The sequence below is a fragment of the Aquila chrysaetos genome, chromosome 2, assembly GCF_900496995.4.
Source record: "Aquila chrysaetos chrysaetos chromosome 2, bAquChr1.4, whole genome shotgun sequence".
NCBI classification, from domain to species: Eukaryota; Metazoa; Chordata; class Aves; order Accipitriformes; family Accipitridae; genus Aquila; species Aquila chrysaetos.
In genome coordinates, this window is record NC_044005.1 from 60,108,638 (window position 1) to 60,132,826 (window position 24,189).

The 24,189-nt window shown below is 41.1% G+C and overlaps 3 protein-coding genes across 4 annotated transcripts in view; 2 read left to right on the top strand and 1 right to left on the bottom strand.

Moving 5' to 3' along the window:
- TRAPPC3L (trafficking protein particle complex subunit 3L) overlaps nt 1-11,124 on the bottom strand; it is a 33,942-nt gene extending 22,818 nt beyond the window's left edge. Inside the window, exons 1-2 of the mRNA XM_030001691.2 lie at nt 10,821-11,124; nt 217-383 (exon numbers count right to left, since the gene is read on the bottom strand). The gene's annotated coding sequence lies outside the window, so the exon portion shown is untranslated. The remainder of the gene's footprint in view (nt 1-216; nt 384-10,820) is intronic.
- Nucleotides 5,232-7,633, top strand: CALHM4 (calcium homeostasis modulator family member 4). Its single transcript, XM_030001665.2, has 2 exons — nt 5,232-5,789; nt 6,528-7,633. Exons 1-2 carry the CDS (start codon nt 5,232-5,234, stop codon nt 6,930-6,932), a joined length of 963 nt encoding a protein of 320 aa, XP_029857525.1. The 3' UTR covers nt 6,933-7,633.
- Nucleotides 11,125-11,157: 33 nt separating the features above from the next.
- On the top strand, nt 11,158-23,109 carry RWDD1 (RWD domain containing 1). Of its 2 annotated transcripts, none has more exons than XM_030002559.1 (7): nt 11,158-11,373; nt 13,221-13,286; nt 14,529-14,659; nt 15,655-15,798; nt 16,825-16,957; nt 18,731-18,793; nt 20,610-23,109. In XM_030002559.1, exons 1-7 carry the CDS (start codon nt 11,301-11,303, stop codon nt 20,720-20,722), a joined length of 723 nt encoding a protein of 240 aa, XP_029858419.1. In that variant the 5' UTR covers nt 11,158-11,300; the 3' UTR covers nt 20,723-23,109. The 2 variants fall into 2 exon arrangements, with proteins under 2 accessions (XP_029858419.1, XP_029858425.1); XM_030002565.1 differs by having other exon boundaries at nt 11,239-11,373; nt 14,606-14,659.
- Nucleotides 23,110-24,189: the final 1,080 nt, after the last annotated feature.

Consider the following 24,189-nt stretch of genomic DNA (forward strand, 5'->3'; position numbering starts at 1 on the left):
CAGAAATGAGCACCATTTTATTTATCCAGTTCTGAATATAAGGATGAATTACTTCAGCCTGCATTACTAATACTACAATCATGAAGGAACATGGTGGACCAAATAGTGCAATGCTTGGTGAGAACACATCAGCATTGTTTGGAAAATACATGCATGCACACGTATATACATGTAAATTCATGCATATAATATGATGTATTAGGTAGAATGTCCTACATTTTGAAAGGTTTGCACATGATTGAGAAAATGAAGCTGAAATGGTGTATCCAAATAAACCGGGGATTCAGTGGCTCCAGTGAGGGAAACAAGTCAACGGTGGACTGCATCCACATCTTCAGGAACAGAACAAAACCACCTTCTTAACTGTCGTCTGACTTGCAGCCCTGTGGAAAGAGTAGAGGTTGGCACGTACCTGGCACCTGTTTTAAACCTTAACATATACTTCTCAGAAATAATACAAGGCAACTTGAATAGTGAGGAAGTTAGCATCGCCCTCCATCTCCCTTTCTGTCCTGTTTGTCAGTGTCCGGGTTTTGGCTGCGATAAAGTTATTTTTCTTTCTAGTAGCTTGTATAGTGTTATGTTTTGGATTCAGTATGAGAAGAATGTTGATAACACACTGATGGTTTCGGTTGTTGCTAAATAGCGTTTAGACTAAGTCAAGGAATGTTCAGCTTCTCATGCCCAGCCAGCAAGAAGGCTGGAGGGGCACAAGAAGTTGGGAGGGGACACAGCCAGGGCAGCTGACCCAAACTGGCCAAAGGGGTATTCCATACCATAAGGTGTCATGCCCAGTATATAAACTGGGGGGAGTTGGCCTGGGTGGAGGGATCGCTGCTCGGGAACTAGCTGGGCATCGGTTAGCGAGTGGTGAGCAATTGCATTGTGCATCACTTGTTTTGTATATTCCAATCCTTTTACTATTATTAGTATTGTCATTTTATTATTGTTATTATCATCATTATTATTTTCTTCCTTTCTGTTCTATTAAACTGTTCTTATCTCAACCCATGAATTTTACTTTTTTTTCCCCAATTCTCTCCCCCATCCCAGTGGGTGACAGGGAAGTGAGTGAGCGGCTGCGTGGTGCTTAGTTGCTGTCTGGGGTTAAACCATGACAGTCAGGAGAGGATTTTAGCCTTCAGCCCCAAGAAGGTTGGTCTGGCACACTGCTTGAGCATTAGACTACACCAGTTCTCTTCATTTCCATTAAACTGAAAAAAAAATACATAAAATAACTCCTGTAGAGCTCAGTACATCATCTTTTTAGTAGTCTAGTATCTAAGGATTGTCCCAAACTTGCATATCCCAGAGCAGAATGCAGTATAAAGGCCACTAATGAATTAGGTGTCAAATGTCCCCCAAAATATCTAAAAAAGTTCTTTGAGCAAAACCAAGAATACACTTGCCACAAAAGATGGGTGTCCAAATTAGTACAATACAGGATCAGGCTTTTGTTTCCTCTCTGTCTCCAGCTCAATAGATCTTGTGTTAAATATTTAACTCACAGAAAACTGAATTCTTTTAAATCACAGGAAGGTAGATGATTGGGGTTTGAAGCTACATGGAAAGTACTTGAACACAGGTTTCCCACATCACAAATGAGTGCTTTTACTCAAAGCCCAGTGTGGCTGCTGCTTTGGCCATGTTTCAGAATAAAGCAGTGACATTGCTGCTACCTTGCCTGTAGTGCCCTTCCTGGGAAGCATTTCCAGCGTGACCTGCTGAAACTTCCTTGGTTAGGTTAGGCATCTCAGGAACTGTTTTCAAAAGGGTGGGTTTGGATTCAGGTGCCTCCTTTCTGCTGAAACTCACTGCAAGCACCTAAAATCTCATATACATTTGCCTATAAAGCACAGCTGAATTCTGAAGCAAAAGATGTAAGTTTAAAAGAATCATTAACAGGTCTCTATTCTTGCTTTAACATAAAGTTTATTGATAATTTTCTCATCAGCGCTTGTTCTGGTTAAGGGGAGAGGAACTTCGCTCTTAACCAGGCCACAGACACCACGAAAATGACTTGGCAGCCCGAAGCCAACCTGCGACCAGGCAGAACGCAGGACAGGGGCAGTGCTCCCCTGGGCTCCCACAGGACATCTGTCCTGCGGGTATTTTCATAGCACGCTTTCTAACATGCACAGGCAGGCTTGACATCCGTGCAAAATATAACTCAAAATGCAGCTAGAGGAGGCACAGAATGTCAGCCTTTTGACTGCTAACTCAGTGATGAAAACATTTGGGCAGGACCAGCGAGACCAGGATTCAGTCTCCTCCTCCAAACTTTACAGGAAGCAACTTTCAGATGGAAAATAGAAGAACACTTCCCTCTTTCTCTCTACCTTTTCCTGGACATTAGATAACAAAATCCTAATCTTTTTCTGATCCAATAAATATCAAAATCCTCTCTGTGGGGGAACTAAGTGCAACTGGTAGAACTATGGCAGGAAAGCTGGAGAATACAGCTTCTTCCTACCACAGTCACACCACATCACTAATGATAACTGAGCTCTTGGAAGAAAGAGATGAGTGAGCAAGTTTTGACTAGATCAGGTGGAGAAGGGAACTGAAACCCATCTTCCCCTTCTGCCATGGCTTCTTCATTTCAATAAAAAGCAAAGAGAATAAAAACTCTTTGCTTGTGTATGGGAGGATAGGAAGGTGCAATATGTCTTCCAATAAATGACAAACCATTCTCAGTTCTTAAAAAAAATCAGTTATTCTCATAAGTGAGGTTCCTGGCAGTGAATTCAAGCTGACAAGTTCTGCAAAATGACAAGCAAAATCATGGCTAAGGTTTGCCCATGTATCCTATTTGCCTCAGAGGCAAGCTGGCTGTCACCTCAGGTAGGGGTATTTTGGATTGCATTCAGTCCTAACTCTTCCTGGGCATTGGATAACGAGCCTAAATGTCTACCTCAGGACTCCGGGTTCTTCTGCAAAGGCGACTACTTAAAGGTTTGACATGCCGCCCAAGCTCTTAATTGGATCCAATCCTGTAATTTGTTCCATAATAGGATGACCCAGCAAGATTATTTACAGCACAGCATGAAAGCAAATGCCAAAGTGACAATGCAGCAGTACAAAGTTGTTGTATTGATTGTATAAATTGCCTCATTCAACAGCCTTAGGCTGACTATGAATATTTCAGTGTTGTGCATCTCTTCAGTTTCACATCTAATGTGTTTCTTGAGTAAACAAGTGATGCTTGGAAAAGACTTCCTCCGTTATAAACAAATAAGACATGGATTTCCAAAGAAAGCTCAGCAGCAATCAGAGATTTTAAAATTAACTGAGGCATAAAACACATCTTCAAAATAATTCTGTAATACCTGATATGTTTATTCCACTGAATTTAAAGGAGGTAAATTTTCTCAAAATATAATGCCACTAGTACAAAAAAAAAAAGTTATTGAAAATCCTGTGATACTGAAAGAAAATGAAGCTTCAAAATGGCAGGGTTCAGACAGCACGGGGATCTTGTTGTGCTACTACTCTGCCCAGATGACTAAGAACTTAACAACAGGTTCCAGAAAACATGTGGAAGAGTGCTGCTGGATGTTTCAGCGTGTTACTCTGTCGCTTTTAATCTTGTGTAATGGTGTCACATAGTTTTGAGAGCCAATTACCAGCAAGGACCTCATTCACAGGTTGTGACTGGGGATGAGACAAGCATATGTCCACCCTAACAGCGCACTGGAGGAACAAGGTCTTGCCTAGTAAACAGACAAGACATGTATAACATGACATCTATGTGTATAACAGCTGTGAGAGTGTCTCTGCCATCCAAGCAGATACCATGGGTGCTGAAACTACTTTTTGAGCCGAAGGTTCAACCGTCTGTGCAAGGGGAGAGAAGAGGTTGTGCAGTCAGACACTGTTATATCATGCCACCAAGTACACACATGCTGGAGATAGCCATCTGTAATGGGAAGACAATTTTCCTCATAGACTCTCTGGCTAATTTTTTTCCGTTCTTGGTAAAAATGTTTATACAGGCAGTTAGACCTCTCAGAACTTAAACACAAGTATTTGCATATTCAGATCAGCCTGGGGTATGCAATGTACTGAACTACTGGATAGCATGACCCTAGACAAAGAGTGACCCAGAGAAAATCATCAGGAGTGAAACATTTTAAAGTAACCTCTGTTTAAGTCTTGATTTGTGAGAGATGCAGAGAGCTCAGATCATACATCCCAATACTCAGAAACCAGCTCTGGAAATGTTTAACTGAAAATTTCTATCTACCTCTATCCACAGAATAGGACTGATGCCTACAGAAAACCTTAAAACTTTGGATCACAAGCATGCTATATAAATGCCAGCTTTTATCATGAGCACGTCTGAAGCTGGCTTGACACTGTGTGAATAGCAGATTACACGTTACCAAAAAAAAAAAAAAACCCTTACAAAGGAAACATTCAACACGGTCAGGAAAAGAAACATGCTAGCTTCTTGCCACCTACAGGTGAAACACTAAAATCCTCGTGGTCCAGCAGCTAACTACATCTCAGACTTTGGAGAGCAGATTGCCTCAGAACCAGAACTGACATTAAACATGAACAGAATTGGGATTCCAAACTTTGTGCAACTTATGGAATCTTTTCCGGTTTTATTTTAATGTTGAAGCATTTTAAATTTTAAATGCTTCATTTTTTATAATCAGTCCACTTGACAAGGCTTTGTTTGGTTGGTGGTTGGGTTTTTTATGAATAATAGCTGAAAGCTCTCATTTTTTTTTTTTTTCCTAGTCCCACACCATGCTTCTGCTAATTACCATTGATTAGGAAACAGCTTGCCAATTAACCCTGACAGGGTAATCATCAGTTTGATAGCATTGCATGTCATCCAAAAGGTAGGGAGAATTTATTGTTAGTTTCAGACAATTAGCAAGGGGCTGGCAGAGTTCACAATTGCCTAAAAGCTAAATGTTCCAGAACTGCTGAGATAAATTATTGAATCAATTAAAACACATGAGTGGATGTTTGTAAGTATATTTAAAGCTAGCAAACAAGCTTTTAGCTGTCATGGAGTAGAATAAAAAATTAGTGGGGGGAGAAAGACTAGCAGGCTTTTTTGGGGGTTGTGTTTGGGTTGGGGGTTTGTTTGGTGTTAGGTTTTTGTTAAGCTGATGGGAGTTTGTTCTGTTCTAGTCTGCCATTAACATTAGTTAAATATAACTAAAAGCTAGGATTGACTTAAAGCAAAAGCATCTGGTAGAGTAAGACCTAAAATGACTTTCCTTCCAAAGTGGTTAACTTTTCTAAAAGGCAAAGAGGTTGTTGTTGCTAATGCTATAATTGCAATATTGACAATTGGTGGGCAGCAACTTTTCTCCTTTTTTACATTCAGCTGTCCCTGTCATGTTGGGCAGAACCTTATCTATGGGCTGGCTTTCCTAGGAGTTCCTGCACTGATCCTTCTGCTTGTTGGTTATGCCCTGAATAACCAGACTTGGAGGCTGGTCACAGGCAAAATTTCTCCTCTTCCGGAAGGGACTACGCCAAACCGGTTACTGCAATGCAAACTGACCTGCTTTGTCTTGTGCAGCATCACTGGGAGAGCTCTGGTTGCTCCAGTAACATGGCTAGCGGTCACCCTGATAAATGGCTCATATTATGTCTGTGCTATGAGCGAGTATGTCTCTGTGCATTATTATGGAGCTAATCCTAATGTTACTGCTAGTGAACGCAGAAGGATATTGGCTGAATTTCCATGCAGTCAGTTAGTTCCTCTGGAGCTGACCCGGGCAAGAGATGAAGTGATTCTCCTACTCCGATACCAGTCACAAGTGAGTAACTCATGTTGCTTATGTTGCCTGCGGATCTAATGATAACTGGAGTTAATTCAGTAGGCAAAGTGTTAGGATAAAACAGGATCAATATCTTCTGCCTTGAGTGCCAAATCTCTGTGAGTTCTGAAGCCTACTTTGTTCTTGTTTGTAAGTGGAACTGAACTCTAGGTATGTAAATTACCGTGTCTAGTTGTCCCATTTGTTACCTGCTACTGGAGGATATATTCTTCCTTGTGTGGTATCTTGAAAAGTGCTATCAAGTAAGACAAGTTCAAAAGCCAGGGAGGGTATGAAGTTTCTTCATTCAAGCATAGAAACGTGTGACTAAGGGGCCCAGGCTGTGAGCTCCACATGAACCAAATTAAAATCTTGGTTTTAGATCAGATTCAACTCTAAAAGTTTACATACTGAGTTAAACAGGCTATAAGCTAATATAGGCTAGGAATTACATGGCTTCTCACACTAATAGCTGTGGAGGCAAAATCCTTAACAAATTATACAACAGAACTTCCTTAAATTTGACAGAAGCAACTTTACTACATGGCTACCTCCAGTAGACAGGGACTAGGTTTGATGGCAACAGACCCTTACCAGGCTTATACCTTGTTAAACTTATTATTCAGGAAAAGCAAGTAAAGATCATCTTGCAGATTTTCTGATGCTCAGACATTACCACTGTAAGTATTTTCAGCTGTAACAGTTTGGTTTTTTTTTTCTTTTCTTTTTCTTTGTAAGGTGGCTGGCTGGCTTCTGATTGCTGTGGTAGTCATCACTGTCTTCCTGTCTTACTGCCTGGCAAGCTGTTTCTCCCCACTCAGCTTTCTACATTTCAGATACTGGAGCAGCTATGTCCATAATGAACAGGAGCTCTTTGATGAAGCAACAGACCAGCACTCCAGGCTCTATGCCATGCAGCATGTAAAGAAGTTCTTTGGCTTTGTCCCAGGGAGTGAAAATGTAAAGGAAATCCGTATCCCATCTCTCAGAGAGTGGCAAGCCATTTCTGGACTGGCCTTTCTAAAACGGGTGGATGAGGAGCACTATGACTACAGCCTCCTCCATGACTGGGCACTCAGGGAGTCTGAAAATAGAAAATACCTGAAGATTGATGAAGACCCTGTGATCAGAACCCAGCTCTGAGGGTCCAAGCCCCCACCAACACCTTGTACAAAAGCAGGAACGTGTCTAGCTCCACATCAGACCTGAGCTGCTCTGGAACTTTCTGATGCCTTATGACATTGATATATAAAGTATGCAAGCAAGTATATCTTGTTAATGTAGTCTTTTAGCACATGCTTATAGACGCCTTTCCTGATGGTGCCTGACTCCTGTGGGATGTCTAGATTAGGGTGGGCTGTTTCAAGCTGCAGCTCTCTGCTTTCTAATACTTGTGCTAAAAGGATGAGTATGTACTGGGAGAAAAAGTTATTCCCAAATGCTTTTTCTCTTCTCCCATTAAAAAAATCTTTAAAAATTTATAGCTAGACTTTGATTGGAACCTATATGTCGCTCCATTCTGTACAGAGCAAAAGCAGATATCCAGCTTTGTCTTGGTGACCCCTAGCAGAAATGCCTTATTTCTCCCCTTCCACATCTTTTTTGTATTATGTGAATAAAATGTACTGAGCTAACAACAAGCTAAGTCTGTGGCTACAGCAGCACAGAAGAAACATATGGGGAAACTTCAGCAAGAAAGGCTGTATGTAGATCCAGTGATGAGAGAACTTTCAATTCTGGTATGGAGATAAAATGCCCACTGAAAGGCACAGGATAGAGGGGGGCAACATGTAGCAACTGTATGAACAAACACCTTCATGTGGAAAACAGTTCAAATGTATTCTGGCTGAGAGCAATAGCAAGGTATTTGGATATAGACTTCAAAATCTCTCAGGTGTTTGTGTGCTTGCCTACTGCACTAATAGCAAATCAGGATGGGAAACAAATCTCACTCTGTGCAGTAAGATTTGTTTTGCCTGTGAAAAACTTACAATTTAGTCATACTAATGTGCCCATAAATATTACTGTGATTAAAAACTACTGAATTTAGTGAAAGAAGGCTTAATGATTTTTTTTTGTGTTAATTCAGTGTGGTATGATGTGATGTTACTGCATCTCATCTTCTCTCTAACTCCCTGTGCAAATGTTTCTAACTCTTAAGGGCAGAAAAATGTATACTGTAGCTTCTCCTAATGCTTCCTGTATTGCCTTGCCATGTACATATGTACATGTGTGTGCTACAAAGCCATATGCTAGATTATAGGATGCTATCTGCTGTTAATAAATGAACCCAGACTGTTGAAGTGGAAAAATAGAATTATTTAGTACATTTTACTAGAAAATGCAGGAGCCAGAAGTAAGCAGAATTGCAGATCTTAGTAAATGTGTTTGGTCTTGAAGGTTTAAACTTCTAAACAAAAGCAAGCACTTTAGCAAATGCAAACAATGTATGTGCTGAAAAACTGGAGAATGATGCATATTTTACATCACTAAACAAATTCTTACAAATTCCCACATATGTATTTCATCTGAATCCTACACTTTCAGGTATGTGGTGGGTTGACCCTGGCTGGAGGCCAGGTACCCACCAAAGCTGCTCTATCACTCCTCTCCTCAGCTGAACAGGGGAGAGAAAATATAACAAAATGCTCATAGGTCAAAATAAGGACAGGGAGAGATTACTCAACCAATTACTGGCACAGGCAAAACAGACTCAACTTGGGGAAAATTAGTTTAATTTATTACCAATCAAATCAGAGTAGGATAATGAGAAATAAAACTAAATCTTAAAATACCTTCCCCCCTACCTCTCCCTTTTTCCCAGGTTCAACTCCCCTCCCAAATTCTCTACCTCCTCCCCTCCAGCAGCACAGGGGCATGGGGAATGGGGGTTGCAGTCAGTTCATCGCATGTTGTCTCTGCTGCTCCTTCCTCCTCAGGGGAGGGCTCCTCACACTCTTCCCCTGCTTCAGCATGGGGTCCCTCCCACAGGAGACAGTCCTCCATGAACTTCTCCAATGTGGGTCCTTCCCGTGGGCTGCAGTTCTTCACGAACTCCTCCAGCATGGGTCCCTTCCATGGGCTGCAGTCCTTCAGGCACAGACTGCTCCAGCGTGGGTCCCCCGTGGACTCAAGTCCTAGTCCTACCAGAAAACCTGCTCCAGTGTGGGCTCTTCTCTCCATGGGGCTACAGGTCCTTCCAGGAGCCTGCTCCAGCGCGGGCTTCCCACAGGGTCACAGCCTCCTTCGGGCACCCACCTGCTCCAGCGTGGGGTCCTCCCCAGGCTGCAGGTGGATATCTGCTCCACCGTGGACTTCCCTGGACTGCAGGGGGACAGCCTGCCTCACCATGGTCTTCCCCATGGGCTGCAGGGGAATCTCTGCTTCGGCGCCTGGAGCACCTCCTTCCCCTCTTTCTTCACTGACCTGGGTGTCTACAGAGTTGTTTCTCACATATTGTCACTCCTCTCTCTGGCTGCAGTTCCTGGGGTTCTTCCCCCTTCTGAAATCCGTTATCCCAGAGGCACTACCACATCACTGGTGGTCTCGGCCTTGGCCATTAGGGGGTCCATCTTAGAGTCAGCTGGTATTGGCTCTGTCAGACACAGGGAAAGCTCCTAGCAGCTTCTCACAGAAGCCACCCCTGTAGCCCCCCTGCTACCAAAACCTTGCTGTGCAAACCCAGTACAAGTTAATATAACTGCACTGTTTATATGAACTCCTTAGGAAGCAAAGTATCTCTGTTAGTAAACACAATCTCTAATTTAACTTTAAAAATCTTTGTGGGGTTTTTATTTAAGTGAGATGGAACACTATGTGTAATCTGGAATACATGCAACTGATTGTGTATCAAAGTTTTGGCAAAAAAATCCTATGCTGATGTCTGGATCCAAATGACAAAAAACTAACTGCTGTCTTTATTCTATGTGGGTTCTTTCCACTTCTTCCCTTGTTTTACAGTACCACTGTAAAATGACGCAATATTTGCAGCTAAGAGTGAGCTGCCAAATTCTTTTAACTTCTTGCTAAACTGATTTTTAAATTAAACCTCATGTTTTCCCTTTTTTTGGAAGTACTATTTGCCCTGTATTTTTTTTATAGTTTATGATTTAAAATACTGAGTGGAAGTACTAGCTGTATCTGTCATTGTGAAGTCAGCCTGCCAATACACAAACAGGCTATCACCCTGTTAGCATATATTAATCCGTAGTACTAAATACAGCTGTAGTACCAGAAGTGATTTGGTGCATTTCCCTTCACTCCTCTGCTCCCTGAAACATTTCATGGATTGGTAGTGAAGGCACAGCTTTCAAAAGAATTCATGATTACAGAAAAATCAATGAGTTGGTACTGAACAGCCTAACTGTGCCTGCTAAAACCTGAGTCATCTTACCCAAAATCAATTTAGAACTGCAGTTTGCTCACTTGAAGTGAAAATTATTCTCTTTATGTCCATGGTAAAAGTTTTCTGGCAACTCTGGGCTTGTAAAATGCACCTGTGGGAAAAGTGCTGGCCATATGCCCAGGAAACAGCCGCACCTTCAAACTACCCTGTGTACCAAATACGCATCAGGGTCTGCTGTTGTTTAACCCTCAACAGTTTTAAATTCTTCCTTGCAGGTAGCCCTCAAGTACAGGAGCTCCCAGTATTGCAAGCCTTGACGACTCCTGTTCTGCACTTACAAGATGATGATGCTTATGCAGTGCGACTTCCACTGTGAACGCTTCCTGGAAAGTTTGCAGGACCTTTTTAACTCCAAGCGGTACCACCAAAGGATTTTTCCAGCTGCATCAAATGAACTTCCAATTTCAGGCTGAAACAGCATTTGGCTGCCTCCACGGCACCCTTATGCTATTCCTAGAGCAACAGTTTTGAACCCGTTTGCTGACCCCTGTATATTTTCCAGGCAAGAATGGCTAACAGTGAATACCTGCCTACCAGCGATGCACTTTCTACTGGGCCTCCGAAGCCTGCTGCTTCAGCTGGGAGCCCGCATACCTTCCCAAGCCCAAGTAACGGAGCCCGAGTACCTCAGCTATTCAAAACACCGCCACTCCCGGCAGGGCTGGTGAGGCCAGCGCAGGTGTGGCGCCGGTGACGAAGACAGGATTTTTCTAGCGCGTCGGGTACAGCTGGGTAAACACGTCGAGTCCCTTCTGCCCAGAGCGGAACGCCTCGCACCGCGTACTAGAATTAACCGACCAGAGGGCGCCGCGCTCGATCGCTCTTTGCGAAGGCAGCCGAAAATCATTAGGGCTAATTAGCTGTTCCCTCACAACCGCCCCTTAGCTCCAAGCGCGGCCGGCCGCCTCAGCGACGGGCCCGCGACCTTGCCCCGCCCTCCCCTCCAGCCCAAAGGCATCCACCGCCGATGGAGCGCCGACCGGCGCTAGGCACGCTTAGCCGATGCCGGAGGGGAGCGCGCATGCGCGGGCCGGCGGCGAGCGGCGTGGGGCGGGGGTCGCTTCGCGGTGCGGGCGGCCCATGGCCGTTGGCGGCGGCGGGCGACGATGACCGACTACAGCGAGGAGCAGCGCAACGAGCTGGAGGCCCTGGAGTCCATCTACCCGGACTCGTTCACGGGTGAGACCGCGGCGGGGCCCGCGCCAAGCTCCGCCGCAGGGCCGCGGCCAAGCCGGTCTGAGGGAGGAGCGGGAGGCCCCGCCGGGCGACAGCCGCCCCCCTGCGCCGTGCCTGCCCGGGCTCCCTCGCGTGTCTCCTCGCTTTTAGCTGCGGGGGCTGGGTTGGCTGGGTTTTTCGTCTTTTACCTCTTTTTTTTTTTTTTTTTTTTTTTTTGGTGTTCCCTAGGCGGGAAAACCAAAGCGCTTGAGGGCGCTTCTCCCCTCGGCGATGCCCCCCTCGGCGGCGGCTGGCGCCCTGGGGCTGCAGCCCGACCTGGGCACCCCGTTGCTGTACCCCAGCCCGAGCCGTGGGTGGTGGGAGGGTGCCCTGGGGAGAAACCTGTCCAGAGGGGCGGCCCGGGGTGGGCATGGGGGAACTGGCTTGTGGGCCGACCGGTTTTCCCTTCTGGTAACGGCCGCTCGCAGCGCGGGATGTTTTGGGGTACTTGGAGGTGCTGGTTCCTCTGCAAGTGCGTTGCCAGTGTCCGCCTTACTCCGTTGCGGCACCATTTGTGGTGGAGCAAAAGCAAGCTTTAACTTTCAGGTGCAGTCTGTCGTATTGCTAAAACTTTCATGTGATGGGTACGTTGGTTCATCACATTTTCAGGACTTCCTAGTTACCGCCAAACAGTTACGAGTACCTACCATGCTAGCTAATCCGACGTGTTTTATGGTTCTCGGTGTCCAAAGAATCTTAACGGTGAAAAAACCTGTGCGTTTTCAGTTTCCTTCCTGCACAGTATCTACCCTGCCCAGAGTCTCACAATATCTTACTTGGCAGTAACTTCATCACGCTGACATTTGGCCATTGCTTTAATCTGAAAATCCTTTAGGTTCTTCACTTTTATGTTAAAGATAAATGAATTGATCTCTGGTAGCTGGTCATGCTGAATCACTGATATTGATACAAAAGTAATATACTTTGATATAGCCTCTACTCTGATGCTTACTCTGAGTTATTGTTCATTCATGTAATGCTTGTATGCCCGAAAGAAGAGGGAGGAAAAAAGATGGTAGTAGTAGTTGTAGTACATTAGCAGTTAGGCAAATTTCACTTAATACTGTGAGAGCATATATACTAGATTGGGCGTAGGTTATAACAGTGATACAGAGCAGCCCTTATTTGAGGATATGGTCTGCAACCCACAGTTGTGCAATGAGGTTTCTAGTCTGTGAAATTTTAGATCACAGGGCTTGCCTTTCGTGCGACTCTATAGAGCCACTTGTTGTCTGTCTTCTAGCTGCCTCATTCATGCAATTTCATTCTCTTACATTACTTGGGTAGCATGTTCTTGAAGGAAAGCACTATGTACTCCTTTTTTGTTTCAAGAAGCATTTGTTACATTAAGCTGTCCTAAATATAGAAATGGGTGCAGACATACTTTAAAAATAGTCCAGAGTCAAGAGTGCACTGGGTGCTCATCACACATATCTAGTGCAATAAAGCAAATTAGCTTTGGGAGCTTTCTGCACACATTTAGTGTGCTAACATAAGTCATTTGATGGTAGGTAGACTTGCACTTTTTGGAAAAGTGAAACTTCCAAAGGGAAAACTTTACAAAAGAGAAACTTTTTTGTATTGTTGATGTTATATGCTGTCATTCAAAAAGCACTCCAAACATCACATCGTATGGAAAATAGCTTTTAATTGAAAAGTATTTATTAATAGGGTAAAAAGGCCCTTAACACTGTATCAAGAGCTTCCTTGCTTCATTAGTCCTTGAGAAGTTCAGTTTTAATGATGTGAAGAAATAGTTGTCTGATTTAAGGAATCTCTCTGTCCCTTTGTTGTTTGTTTGTTTTGAACAGTATTGTCAGAAAAGCCAACGACTTTCACAATCACTGTGACATCTGAAGCGGGAGAAAATGATGAAAGTAAGTTGATCATGTCTTAAACATAAATAGGAGGAGTTTCTGTGTAAGCATAATTCTGTTGCCAATAGCTAGGTATACCTCCACTTAAGTCCTCTTAAGAGCCTGATCCAGCAAGCATTCCTCAGAAAATGTAGTTCAAGGATTCTGGTGATCTGTGTTTAGTTTACAGAAATGTTGCACTGTCTTACTAGGGCTACTTTCTGACATACTGAATCTCAAGTGCTTTGTAGCATAGCTTCAAAAAGTATGGGTTGTCATCATCCCCATAGGAGCTTACAGCCATATTGTGAGGTGATTATTTTATTTTTCCTAGCAACTGTATGTATACCAGCTACACAGGAGAGGTGAGTCTGTGTGTTGTGAATGTGCGGCCCTTAAGGAACAGTTCCAGAGCAATGAGCTGTGGGTCCCAAGTCTCTATGTATTTATTGGGAATCAGTGGTTGCATGGGCTTGTTGTAAGCAATCCTTGCTCCACATAAGTTTGGGAGCTGCTGTTCTGGGTTACTGTATCAGAAGGAAGAAACTGGTGCTATCTCCTTCAGGTTTAAAGGGGTGAGTCTTGCTCGGAGCAGGTGTCTGTGTTGAAGAGACTGCTGGGCTGCCAGAACTGTGAGTCTGGAACTGAAGGAAGTCTTTTCCCTGGTATTCTGGCAGGATGCGTGAAAGGAACTTGATTCTCTTTTGCGTTGTTTCCGTCTCATGCTAGCTCTGGGTGGCTTCAGCTTGAATGCATTCTCCTTAGGCAGTTCTCTGCTTAATGACTTTCATGGGACATTGTGTACTTGTCATATGATTTATATGGAGTCCTGGTACCCAACACAGAGGTTGATACTCCAGCCAGGCACACAAAATTTAAAGCATTAATATGCTGAGATTCTCTCTAGATCTGTTGTTAGGACTCTTCCTCATTCTCTCCAGCTTTAAGTAGAATATGAGGGGGAAAAAAGATTACTGCTCTAGTACCCACCGTACCACAGAAGGTTTTCCAGTCTTTCTAAAGACCCTTCAGACATTAGTAGCCTGTAATAGTTTACGTAAGTGTAGACTTCATCATCTTAATTTCTCTTGCGTTATATTTAAGTTTGTTTGTATAGTTTTAACATCTGTGTAAGATGACTGTTCCTTTAAGACAAGAATACTCTATATTTTAAAATTTTTAGGCTGCTGATGCAATAGAAAAATATACAATTAAAGTTATATAGAGTTATCACCATAAGAATATGTGGTTTTTATTTTGTAGCTGTCCAAACAACCCTTAAATTTACCTACAGAGAAAAATATCCTGATGAAACTCCACTTTATGAAATTGTCTCGCAGGAGAATCTTGACGATAATGATGTCACAGACATAATAAAACTACTAGAACAACAGGTAAGGAAAATGGAATATCTGAATTCAGCTTGATATCACTTCACACTTTAGCCAGAATTTCTCTCTCTGAAGACAGAGGTACCTACTACTGATTTGAAACCTATTCCATACAGTAGGGACTGACTTTGAGGTTTGAGTTTGGTAAATGACATTGAGGTAAATTATATTAATGAGGTCAAATACAGGGCCAATTCAGTGTGCACAGGTATGATAATGAAATGGAAGTGCTCTAGGGCTTCTGCTCTTTTGCAGTTCTAGCATAAGGTGAATTTATTTAACTGTATATATAGTATTTGTGGAAATAAGCAACTTTAATTTTATTTGGAAAGATTAAAAAAATTGATTCTTGATTCTTTTTAATAACATAACTACTGGGGGAGGGGGTGGGATCTCATCAACACTTGGGACCGGTGAGAGTGTATTGTGAAAGAATGAGAAGGAAACACTTCTTTGGTTTCAGGAATTCATGACAAGTCCTCCCTGCCTTAAAATTGCCATAATATGTTCACTAGGCATTCTTTCTTTTCAGTTTACTTCATATAACCTTCCTTCCATTGACTGGTGGTTTTTGTTTTTCCTGGGAAACTGTCCCACTTCAAAGGTGCATGTAATGGGATTAAGGAATAAGACATTTCAGGAGAGGAGAGGTTTGGAGTGACTGTTGTCTCTTATGATATTCAAACCTTGGAGTTGTATTCCTACTACAGGTTTTTTTTTTTATTGATGAAAAAGCCTTCCAGATGTCTAGAATATGTTGATAACCTGAACACAGGTGTTCATCATTGGTGTTATGCTGTGTACCCATTTAGGGGTAACTTAACTGGATTAACTGGCCAATTGACTTGAATTTTACAGTGAGCTTTTGAGACCTGAGGCATTCTGCACCACTGTGTTATCTGCATTTGCACAGCATACTGCTTTCTAAACATATTTATGCATTCAGCTGCTGAAGGTTTGAGGTTCTTCTGTTTGAAGTTGCATTCTTTGTGTTGTAGGCAGAAGAAAATTTAGGAATGGTAATGATCTTCACTCTAGTCTCAGCAGTACAGGAGAAATTAAATGAAATAGTGGATCAAATAAAAACACGAAGAGAAGAGGAAAAGAAACAGAAAGAGAGAGAAGCAGAAGAAGAAGAGAAAGTATGTGAAATAATGTTTTCAACTAAAAATTTCCTGCTTTTTTTAAATGTGTGGGTTTGACGCAGGAGCAATTCTCATTTGCAGTAGGACAGGAACATCTATCCCGAAGTTGATGTAATTAAAGCTTAAGAACTAGAAGATTCTTTAGTGCACTTAAGTGATTTCCACCCCCCCCGTTTTCTAAAGTAGTCTTTTCAGATAAGTATTGCATGTTCACAGTCCCTTCTAGCATTACTTCCTAGGCAGGGGCAGGGATTTTTCCCAAATGGAATAAAAGTTGCTGTAGCCAGTTTTTTGCTTGAAGAGGCAAGAGGGGATGGGGAGTAAAAAAAGCTAGAATATGGCATGCTGCACACAGACTGCATGGTCTGAGAAAGTCTCTCTTCCTTGGTAGACTGAGCGGGTAGGGTGGAAGCAGCAGGACCAGTCTTCAAGACTGGTTTGTCCTCCCTGCACATGTCCTTTCTACCAGCCACTGTGGAATAGTTTTTCCATTCATGGAATGTGCTGTGGTAAGTCCGACTACTGAGTCTTCACTTTCTTCCTCAGAAATAGCTAGAGGGTGATAGGACTTGGAAGGTTCAGTATTTCTGAAAATGGCAGAAAAATAGCTGGAAGAAAAGAATCCTTTCTTCTGTCTCAACAAGGTAGAAGGGTTAATGTATTTTAATGGAAAATATTTCAGTGTAGATTGCACTTAAGAGTTGATAAGAAGTGCTGCCTACTTATGGATAAACTGTATTAGGAGTGTGTTGCTAACTATCGCACCTTAGGTCCAAAAATAGTAGGCAGGGTTTTTCCCTAAGAATTTCCACCTCAGTACAGCTATCTGAAGGGAGAGTCCCATGACAAAAAAACATTTAAGAATGTGTTCTTCATATATTCTCAGGGTTAGGATTAATTTCTCAGAATACTTCACAGCAAGCAGTGCTTCTGGAATGTGGTAATTTAAATAATTAAGAGAATGTGCATCTTCACTCATAGCTTTGCAAGTTGTGTTTGCAGCCTCGTTTTCTGTTCTTTCAGCAACGTTTTCATGGCACTCCTGTTACCATTGAGAATTTCCTAAATTGGAAAGCGAAGTTTGATGCAGAACTCCTAGAAATAAAAAGGAAAAAAATGAAAGAAGAAGAACAAGCGGGCAAAAATAAATTAAGCGGTATGATTTAAAACTGGTCCTGAAGCTTTTGCAATGTTACCAGACTATAACTCTAAGTCTAAAAGTAATTTTAACACTGAATGATGATGGTAGTAAATAAACTCTTAATGCAGTATTTGATTGTCCTCCTTGTCGCATGAAGTCTTTCTGAGTACTGATTTGGGGCTAAATACAAAGCTAATAGATACAGGTTTTCTGCTGAAGTCATTAAGGTTCCCAAACTGTGTGTTTAAAGCTTCTTCGGTTTTGTGCCAGACAGTATACCACTTGGAGCTGCTACTGACAAGCGTTGTTCTGGCAGAAGTAGTTGGGGTTTGTTAAACAATAGAAAGAATCTACATCAGACAGTTTATTGATTTGGCCTTTATTGTACTGGATAGTACAGTGACTTCAGATTATTCAAGCGCATGTAGGAGTCTGGGATGCTGTTGCTGGACCAAAGCAACACAGAGGCTGGCTGCTGCATATGACAAGCTTACAATGACTAGTGAGATGGCTCTGATATTTCGGGGGAGAGCTTGTCATAGCAGTGGTTTTGGTCTCTGTGTTTTGCAGATCGTAGTTTGTCCAGCAGAAAGCAAACTCTGTATCCAGTGGTCAAAACGTGTAGGAAATTACTTTTCTTCTGAGAACCTGGCGGTAAGAGTTAAATTGTGGGCATCCTCTTCCACACTCTCCATGGCTTAGCTTTGGGCTGGTTCTCCTGTGATGTTGGATCTACTTTTTAACCAGATTGCCTGAGAAAACATGACCAATGTGATCATGCTGTATCACTCTTATCGTTTCTCCTCCCTTCTGAAGGCTTTTGAAACTTTTGGCTAGTTTTGATGGAATTTGACAGAGAGATGGAAATTTTAATGGTAGTAACTTTCATGAAAAGCTGTACAGGGCAGGGGACATGCTTGATTCCCCTCTGAAGGGAATGCATTTGGGAATCTGCAAAGGTGACATAGTAGAAATCAGGCTTCTTCTAGTTTTCATGTTCTTAAAATTATTGTTAGCATGCTGTGTCTATTTTCCGTTATACAAGTCTAGTTTATAGAAGTTTATTTACAAAACTAAAAACAGGCTTAATCTCAGGTGTCATGAGTGAAACCCCATTAGAAGTAAAAGGTGTCTTAAATGTTTTACCATGAACACCAATCAGTCTTGTTGGCGGAAGCTTTCATAAGCAGTGCAAATATACATGGAAGATGAGTAGTTTATGTGGAAAGAGACCCAAGCTTTTCTTCCCCTACCTCCCAATTAGAAAGGCTTTATTTTGCCTTGTGTGATGTTTCTTTCACAGATGTGTGTGCGTAGGAGCTGGTGATTTGTGTGTAGATCCAAGTTGCTTTTCAAATGGGGAGGATATATGGAAAAAGGTGGAGGAGGCAGCTAATTTTCTCTCCAGTTCCCGCAGAGGACTTCTTGTGGAATGCAAGATAAGGACTAAAGCAATAAGGACTGAGCAAAGGCTGTGGGACAGTATGGTGTAAATTTTCCCACCCCCCATTATTAAAGCTGTAGTAACATTAAAGTGACTATAAGAAACAGTGACCCATTTCACTTGTAAGAGGAGGAAGCCTGTTGGTGTGGAGGAATCCTGGATGAACAATCAAAAAATTGGAATGGGGAACTTAGAAAAATGAGCAGCTTAAAAAAAAAAAAAAAGACAGCTCAAATTGGTTAATTTGAAAAGCCTAAAATACATGTGCTAACTATTGTTGCCTTAGGTTGATAGCTATTTCAGAATTCTACTTGCTTATATATTATTTTTTTTTTTATTTCTAGGTAAACAGCTGTTTGAAATGGATCACAACCTTGACACCTCTGACATCCAGTTCTTGGAAGAAGGTAAACTTCTGTTTGTTTCCACAACTGAAAGACAGTGGCTTAAAATAGGTCAAAATTCCGAAGCAAATTCTGTATTATATTTCTGACTTAACACCTTGCCTCAGTATCACTTTTACATTGGAAGAATTTTCTAAGAAGTACTGCTTTGCAGATTGAACAGAAGTGATTTTAACTTCTTTCAAAAACAAAAAACCAAAATATTTTCAAGATGCTGAAGTGTATTTATTTGCAGTTTTGAGCCCGAGTTGATTTTATATCTGTTGCTTCTATTCAAGTGTTTGGACTGGAAGCAAAACCAAAAGCAAGCAAAGCAAAAACAAAACAAAACAAAAAAACCCACAACCAAACCCTGCTTTTTGTCTTTTTAATAATAGCCAGCCTTCTTACCCCCAATTTTAAGCACAGATCTTGAAGTTCTGTCTCATTCCTTTTGAACCTCAACACCAATAGTTGTCTTGCAGGTCAAATTAAATGCTATTTGCCTCTGTGCAACCCAGTTCTTCGTGGTTTTGTGCAGATTTGTCTATTATGTTACCGAAAATACCTGACCTGGTACCAGCTGAAAATTTTGTAAGTCTGTGCCAAAAGATGCCAAACTTGGAAAATCTGCTGGAGATAAATCAAATAAATCTACTCAGTCACATATCTATTTAATTTTCTGTACTGCCTCTTGGTATCCTAGTCTAAAAGACTGATTTTTTAATTAAGACAATTCTTTAATGTAGCTGCATTATCTACTGGTGTTGCAAAACACACATGCAGAAGAGAGTCAAGAATTTTCTCTGCAAGTAACAATTTAAAAAAAAAAAAAAGTTGCTTTTGAACATCAGTGAGTATAAACTTGAACTGGCAGTAATGGGGGAGTTGAGTTTCTTTTAGTTAGAGGCCATAATTTAACCTTGTCTTCCTCCAGAATGCCTAAAGTGAAGATGGGTTGTTGATGGAACGTTTGGCTGTCTCAAGGGAGGAACAGACCTCTGTATTAGGGCTCTGTGCCGAAATGACTTGGGATTAATGTATTAACTTTTAATCCTGTTGCTGTCGGTGATTAAAAACTCCTGTTCTTATTGCTGTTTGCATTCTATCATAAATGCAACAGGTTACTAACTGCAATTTAATATTACAATACTGTGTAATAAGTAATACTAGTTTTCACAGCTTAAGCAGGATAATGGCATTATCTTTTAGATGGAAACGGTAGTAAAGGCTCTTTCAAATCCAGTGAAAGCGTAGAACCTTACTCAGTGGCCAGAAGATGCCGCTGTTGATGCACACAAATAAAATAGCGGTAGTCCTCAAGTTTTATCCTTAGGTCAGCATCATGTCTTTCAGAAGAAAATGTGAAAGCATGCAAAGCTTCATCTTGCTTTTAAAATTTAAATCTGAAAGCAAATGTGTGTATGTAGGCATATAAATGGTGTGTAAGGGATTTTTTTATAAACCTTATGTGTTTCTGTGACTGATAGTTTTAACTATTCCGGCTGTGAAGTCCTGAGCTCCTACTTTGACAGTACCTGAGAGAAAGAATCTCTGCTTCTGGGGACTATAAATGTTAATTTGATTCTCCCAATGGATTCTGAAGTCCTGTGTAACATTTCCCTTGACTGGGTTTTGGTATGAGGAAAAAAGCTTCACTGCAGTTGTAAAAAGATAAAATGTGGCGTTTCCTTTTCCATATCATTTGATATATAAAAAGCCAAGTGAGTTAACAGCTACCTACACTGAAGCATGAATATGAAAAAGTGTTGTGTATTTTGTTGTTCAGGTACTGTTTTCCTACTTGCATGAAAATAAATTATTTTTCTGTTCTTTGCAGCTGGAAACAGCGTGGAAGTTGATGAATCTTTATTCCAAGAAATGGATGATTTAGAGTTGGATGATGAAGAGGATGACCCTGACTACAACCCTGTTAATTTAGACAGTGATTAGACTTTTTTGAACTGGCTCTGTCATCAGTATGGACATATGTAAGGAGAGAGGGGCAGGCAGGAAAGCCACAGCATCTGTGGTTTTAGTAATGTGTATTGTTTTTTTTTTTCTTCTTTTCTTTTTTTCCAAAGAAAAAACCAAAATATTTTAAATCCAGGAGAATGGTCTTCTGATGACTTTCATCGTAAATAAATTTACTTTAATATTTCAAATGAAAAATCTGGGGAATATTGATCTGTCTGAAAATGCTGTTCTATTTTCTCTTATTTTTTTCCTTCCCACTTCTGTAATTATCCTTTGAAGAGATATGACAACATGCAAGATGGAAAGATGTTATAGCAAGCGCTAAACACACCTGCATCTGAAGGCTGAGCAGCTGTTCTGCTGTCTTCCACCTGGGATATACATGGGCAGCTTTGGTGAATAAAAGGGATCACATACTATGCAGGGGGTTTTTTTGTTTTGTTTTGTTTTTTTCCCTTCTGTGGAATTTTGTAACACTTCAAGTCGGTTCTGGTGCCCCAACCTATCAGCTGTACATAGGCAGCACTAGTCACTTTTTAGTAAGGCTTAGCCTTATTAATGTTTAATAGAAACCATTTCCGAACTACTAGAGTGAAATCTTTTGCCATAGTTGAGGACAGTAGTTTCAAAATGACTAGTTCAAGTCTGTAGGAAAAAAATTAGAATGAGATAAAGTCCTCTTAAAATGTTTCGTTGATTTGTTCAGAGAGGGTTTTGTTTGTTTGTTTTTTGAACTTGTGCATCAATGAACTTCATGGGGCGGGGGGGAAGGAAACCACCCTAGGAAAATTAGTTTGCTTTTGGCACCAGGCTATTCTGAAACACTGTCAGTGGAGTGCAGGTTACAGTACCAGGATGTATAGGGTTCCTATAGGTTTGAATGTAATGGGTGTTGTTTTAGAAGCACCTTGTTGGCAGGCTATAAAGATTAAGTACAATGTACAGTAAGGCTACACATCAACTCGTGGATGTTAACCATCCTGCGGAGTTGGTTATGGAGCTAACAGCTTGATGTTAGACTCTTTCTCCCTTCCCACCTCCAAAAAAACCCAAAACACTGCAAGAACTGTGCTGTTTAAACATGCTGTGTTTGAGACTGCATCAGCTAGAACGATGATGGTATGGATGAAGGTTTCAAAAGACAGCTCTCCAAATAGAGAACCATCAGGCACCTCAATGATTAAACACTGTGTTCTGAATTTTAAAATGCTGTTAGTAGACTGCCTTAACTGCGCCAGCTTCAACCTTTGAAGAGGATTGCACTGAAGTGTCACAGTGCTTAGAGGAATAATAAATTTATGAACTTTAATATTTGGAAATTCTGTATTCAAAATGAGAAATTTCATTCCAGAAATAATTTAATGGTGTATAAGATTCTCTGCTCATATCACTCAAGAACATCTGTTTAGGATGATCTCCTCTATCATGTTTCAGTAGTCTTTTCTTTTTGTATTCAAGATGAATGAGTTTCTAGTAGATAGAAATAAATGTTCAAGTACCCTGTAAATACTTTTATAAATTAACCATGTGCCTTTGTTCCTACTGTCCTCTATTTGATCTTTTTAATTTTGGCTACTAAGAACTCTAGACGAGCATCTAGGTTTCAATGATAATGTATATTTCAAAGCAATAAGCAGGATCTGTGTTCCAGCAGAGTTACCAAATGTATTAAAAAATTGTGAGCTAGTGTGATATTAAACCTGACTTTTCCAAAGATATGGTTGGATTGAAAGCTTCATAGTGACTACATCCAGCTTCCTGTGTAATTGCTAGGATGCTTTAAAATGCCCTTCAGTACTGAACTTAGTTTACTTCTGGTATGTCTCAGTTCAGCTGCATAAAAAACATTTAACTCCTAAGGCTTTCCATTTTCAGCTATGTATGTTTAAAACCTGCATTTTTTCATCAAAGGAGTGAATTAGTTCTCTCAGTCTGGACTGGATGCAAGAATGCTGTGTAGTCTGAATGCAAAATGTGGTAATCTGAGAAGTTTTTCCAAGTGGGTCACTAGCAAGAATCATCTATATATGAAAAAAAGTTTCTTGTTAACAGTATTTCTAGATCAATGAGATTTTCTAGTCTGTTTCACACTAACATATTTGTTGGTTTTCATGCAGAGGCTGTATAGCTTAAAAATGTTAAAATGATGTCAACAAGTTAAAATGTGAAAATATGTTTTCACTGTTACACCTTATATTTCAAAGCAGACAAAATAATAAGGGTTGAAGTGATAAAAAATTGTGTAAAGTCCATTCCTCCAAGTCTTTGGAACAAGTTTCAGTGATGCAATCTGAACTTCAGATTTGTTTAGCTTTTTTAGCAATTAACATCAGTGAAATAAAAGGGAATTTGACTAAGAGTAAGCTTGGCTATGTTTGCGTGATTTAGTTTGCTAAAATGGACTGAGAGAAGGTTTTTTTGGTGCAAGAAGTTTAGGTGAGATATTTAAAGTTTACTCATGCACTTTGGATTAGATTGAAGTCTAATTCATATTAATCTAATAAAATTCCATCGATAAACTTTGATGGAATTCTAGTAATTCAAAATCATGGTGCTGACAACCTTGCTTTTATCTTACTTTTAACTCTAAGTCCGAAGCGTACACTGTAATGCATGCAGAGAGATTATTACGAGTTGCAACACTGCACTATGACCAGAGCTAATTTAATTTTGATTGTGCTGAACTTTTTGAATAGTTGGTGCCTGAGCTCTATTAAAATTCAGAGGATGGTGCCCACCACGCTGAGATGCTGTAGGAGTACAATCTTGGGCATGCTGCAAAGCCTCGGATTTTGCATCCAAATTATGATTGCATTGTGATCTGTTTAAGGCAAGCAAAACCTAAGGGTGTTATATGTCTCTTTTTGCCTTCTGTCTTTGCCTGCCTTCCTATTTTGGCCAAAAATGGGGAGCTTGAAGTACACTTCCTGTGGGGAGAATAAACTTCAGTCTTTCTCCTAAGAGACTTCTAACCGTCACGCTGCCTCCAGTTTTTAAACTGTGTGGTTGCTGAAATAAATTCAAAGCTTGTTGGACCAGACAGCAGACGGTGCCTGGATCCGGGATGCTGATAACCTAGATCCTGAGCAAAGAAGCAACTGTCATGTGAGTGGTCTCTCTCGTGTTGCAGAATCTGACAGGGCTTGAAATACGTGTTGTGTTTTGGTTTGGTTTTTTTTTTTTTTAATCAGCCCCTCAGTGCCTTGCTACTTGGCTCAGAGTAGGAGGGAGAGGGCAGAGGCTTTTCAAGTTCAATTATTTGACATAACTGCATTTATTGCCATTAACTCAGTTTTAATTTCTGCACTGCATGTTCATGAAATTTGCAACTGATAGTGTGAGCTGATGCCATTGGGCTGTGGCATACAGTGTAGCATGAGGTTTATGTGGCTTTTATTACTGTGCTGGGACTTCCCATCATTGGAAAAAGAGTAAAGATCAAG

Coding starts and splice junctions, on each gene's coding strand:
- CALHM4 (XM_030001665.2), top strand. CDS start 5,232: ATGACTTTCCTTCCAAAGTGGTTAACTTTTCTAAAAGGCAAAGAGGTT. Junction 5,790..6,527: donor TACTCCGATACCAGTCACAA/GTGAGTAACTCA, acceptor TTTCTTTGTAAG/GTGGCTGGCTGGCTTCTGAT.
- RWDD1 (XM_030002559.1), top strand. CDS start 11,301: ATGACCGACTACAGCGAGGAGCAGCGCAACGAGCTGGAGGCCCTGGAG. Junction 13,287..14,528: donor AGCGGGAGAAAATGATGAAA/GTAAGTTGATCA, acceptor TTTATTTTGTAG/CTGTCCAAACAACCCTTAAA. Junction 15,799..16,824: donor AAGCAGAAGAAGAAGAGAAA/GTATGTGAAATA, acceptor CTGTTCTTTCAG/CAACGTTTTCATGGCACTCC.